The sequence below is a fragment of the Cornus florida genome, unplaced genomic scaffold (genome assembly GCF_030987335.1).
Source record: "Cornus florida cultivar Cherokee Brave unplaced genomic scaffold, ASM3098733v1 CherokeeBrave_3.0.0_Hap2_Chr11, whole genome shotgun sequence".
Lineage (NCBI taxonomy): Eukaryota > Viridiplantae > Streptophyta > Magnoliopsida > Cornales > Cornaceae > Cornus > Cornus florida.
Genome location: NW_026775581.1, coordinates 66,092,974 through 66,096,505, shown reverse-complemented (window position 1 = coordinate 66,096,505; position 3,532 = coordinate 66,092,974). Strand labels below are relative to the sequence as shown.

The 3,532-nt window shown below is 34.6% G+C and overlaps 1 protein-coding gene across 1 annotated transcript; it reads right to left on the bottom strand.

Moving 5' to 3' along the window:
- Positions 1–650: 650 nt before the first annotated feature.
- Positions 651–2,993, bottom strand: LOC132285429 (F-box protein At4g18380-like). The gene is made up of 2 exons (XM_059787621.1): positions 2,854–2,993; positions 651–2,059 (listed from the first exon to the last, which is right to left on the bottom strand). The coding sequence occupies exon 2, from the start codon at positions 1,620–1,622 to the stop codon at positions 795–797; it is 828 nt and encodes a 275-aa protein (XP_059643604.1). The 5' UTR covers positions 1,623–2,059; positions 2,854–2,993; the 3' UTR covers positions 651–794.
- Positions 2,994–3,532: the final 539 nt, after the last annotated feature.

Below are 3,532 nucleotides of genomic sequence, written 5' to 3'. Positions count from 1 at the left end.
TGGACCTCCTTGCTTCCTGCCTTTCTCCTCGATCCACAGAGACAAAATGTAGGACTAGTGCCAACCATTCATCACAGAAGAAAGCTCACTAAGCCAGGATCACTAACTAATACTAACAGGCTGATCTTCGCCAAGAGCTCACATCCACGGATAGGTTTGGCACCTCGATGTTGGCTCTTCGTCACCTGGGTTGAAGTATGTTCCAAGGGTTGGAATGTATGCCCATTAGAGCGGCACGTAAGCTGAGTTCAGAACATCATGAGACAGTTCGGTCCATATCCAGTGTGGGCATTAGAGCATTGAGATGACCTTTCCCTAGTACGAGAGGACCGGGAAGAACGCACCTTTGGTGGCAGTGTAATGAAATCAGAAAGATAAATAGCAACCTCATTGTTATTGAGAAGATCACTGTAAAATTGAATAATGTCAGTGTCAATTCCAAATGGAGCAGAGTACTAGTTTTCAAAATGTCTCTGTTTCCCCTCATTCTGGAGTTGTCCAAGCCACACACAATACGTTGGTTGAGTTAGGCTTTGTGCCTTTCTCTCAGCTTCTGCATGGTAGTATAGTTTTTCTCTTGTTTTGTACAAAAACAATTTAATGACAGAATAAATATATATATATATATATATATTATCACTGAAAACAACTAAAAAGAAAAGAAAATTTAGCATAAGGTATCTTTGTCCCGGTTCAAGAAACATGGTTCCTTTAATACAACAAAAACCTAAGAATAGACATGCCCTTGTTCAGTACCCCATATTCATGCTGAGAACATTCTTCTAATTGTATTTTCATTTCTCAAAATCTCTCACTGCCTCTCCATAAACCCTCTCTTCATCTTCGAAAGCACTAAGTACTAAATTAATATCGTCCTTATCATCACCATCTTCAAACAAATACATGTTTTCTCCTACACTTGCTAATATTCTAGCATCATCTACACCTTTGAAGTTCTTCCCAACTTTGGTGCGTTTCTCTCCATTTGCTAATATTCTAGCATCAACCCCTTTGAACTTCTTTCGAACTTCGGTGCGTTTGATCAACACAACTGAGACCTCTTTCATCACATACCCTGATGACGATAATCGTAACAAAGGAACATACCACAGCTTCGCATACTTGGGAACATGAAGGCTACCCAGTGTGGAACATTCAGTATACATGATCTTTGAATTTATCAACTGAGCAAGGTGATCTCCTCTCACACAAACATTTCCTTCCCTCTCCAAATCCGTAACAAGCACCTTCTGGAGCTTCTGATTAAAAGGTGCAAGCTCCGAGACAACCATTCTCAACATGGAATGCCTCAAAGCCGCCAACTCTAAGCAATCAAGAACAGAGCGAAAAATTGATTTCATTGTTCTCTTTATGGTCAAATTTTGCGGTTCCTCCTCCAATTTATGTAATGAAGCTGATGACAGAATCACAACATTGTCGAGTTTGGCTCCAAACTCGGCCTCCCACTTGACAAATCTGTTGTTTTTGTGGCAAGGCAAGGAAAATTCGAAACAGTTACCTGATGTGTTATATTTGAGAAAGTCAAAAAGAGTTACTTTTTTCTGATACGTTATGGAGGAGGCAAGGAAAGGGATAATCAATGTGGAGAGACTGTAACGCATCGAATTCCCTTCTCAAGAATTGGACACCCATAGGGTGTTCGCGGAGATAGTTGAGAATGAGCCGAGCATTGTAAGGAATTCGCAGAAATTTAGTGCGAGAAATCTCGGCAGGGCTATGTGTATAACGGAATTCAAAATCCTGGATGCGTAGTCTAATGAAGCTGACGGAGAAAAAGCTAAGGCTGCTTGAGAAAATGGGATTGAATCGCTTAGAGATCATGAGACATTGACACACGGAGTTTTGGGGAACTCCATAGAAGGTCTTGACTATAATTTCGGAGAGAATGGAAGCGAATCGCTTGGAGACAATGCGAAATTGATAGACTGATTCATCATCAAGTTCATAGAATATTTTGGTCATAATAATATCTGGAAGTCTATTGAAAAGATCTTCTTCTTCATTACTAGGACTACTCATCTCTTCCTTGTTTTGCTGGCTGAGAAAATTAATCAATTAAATAAACGACCAAATCCATGATTAAAATAAACAACGCAAGAAAAACAAGATGCAATAATAATTTACTTAAAAAAAGAAAAGAAAAAATTAATCAAATTAAATAAACCACCAAATCCATGATTAAAATAAACAACCCAAGAAAAACAAGACGCAGTAATAATTTACTTAAAAAAAACTCCAAATTTAATCAATTAAATAAACCACCAAATCAATTACTCGTATTAAAATAAACAACGCAAGAAAAACAAGATGCAGTAATAATTTACTTGAAAAAAAAAAAAAATCCAAAATTAATCAATTAAATAAACCACCAAATCCATGATTAAAATAAACAACGCAAGAAAAACAAGTAATAATTTACTTTTAAAAAAAACTCCAAAATTAATCAATTAGATAAACCACCAAATCAATTATTAAAATAAACAACACAAGAAAAACAAGATGCAGTAATCATTTACTCAAAAAAAAAAAAAAAAAACTCGAAAATGGAAGAAAATCCCCTCATGTGAACAGTAAATCGTGTTTGGAATAAAAAGGGTTAGGATGTTATTACAAGCTGGACAACAACTATTTCACTGAAGAGGATTAGGGTCCAACCGAGAATAGACTCCAACGATCTTCTCAAGTTTTCGTCCCAACTTTAGATATTACAATCAACGAAGAACCCAAAAAAATAATTATTATTATAATTGTTTCCATAAGAAAATCCTTTCAAACAACAGTTGAAAAAATACAATCATTTTTTAGAATTTAAATTAATAAAAAAATTTGTACCTTTCGCAAACTCGCGATCAATCTTCTCACGCCTCTCACGAACACGAAGCCTAACGCTTCACACACGGCTTTCTTTCTGAAATCACGAAAACCTAACGGAATTGTTATTTTCAGACTGAAAAGAGACACCCTCTACTTAATTGTATTGTGCATAAATTACAATACAGTGACTTATTTTAAGGGTACAAATATCACTGCTCTATTTTAAAGGTAAATTACAGTAATTGCCCCTAAAATTTGTACAAATCTCACTGGCATTAAAGATTTATTATTTTGGTCTCTCTTAAAATTTGGATGTATGCTCAACAATCCCCTCTCCATTAAAACTTGTAAAAAGAATTCTTAAAATAACCAAGTTGTCTTTATACTTTTTTTTTTTACAAGAATTTTTTGGAAGAGGGTAACGGTGGTAGAGAGAAAAGATAAAATAATAAAAGAGATAAGATAGAATAATTGGTTTTTTAGATATATTTTGTATTATAAAAATATATTACATATAAGGGTATAATTGAATTTTTATAGTCTTAAGGAAGATCGTAATAAAGTTCAAGTTGTCTTTATACTTTTCTTTTTACAAGAATTTTTTTGGAAGAGGGCAATGGTGGTAGAGAGGAAAGATAAAATAATAAAAGAGATAAGATAGAATAATTGGTTTTTTTAGATATATTTTGTATTATAA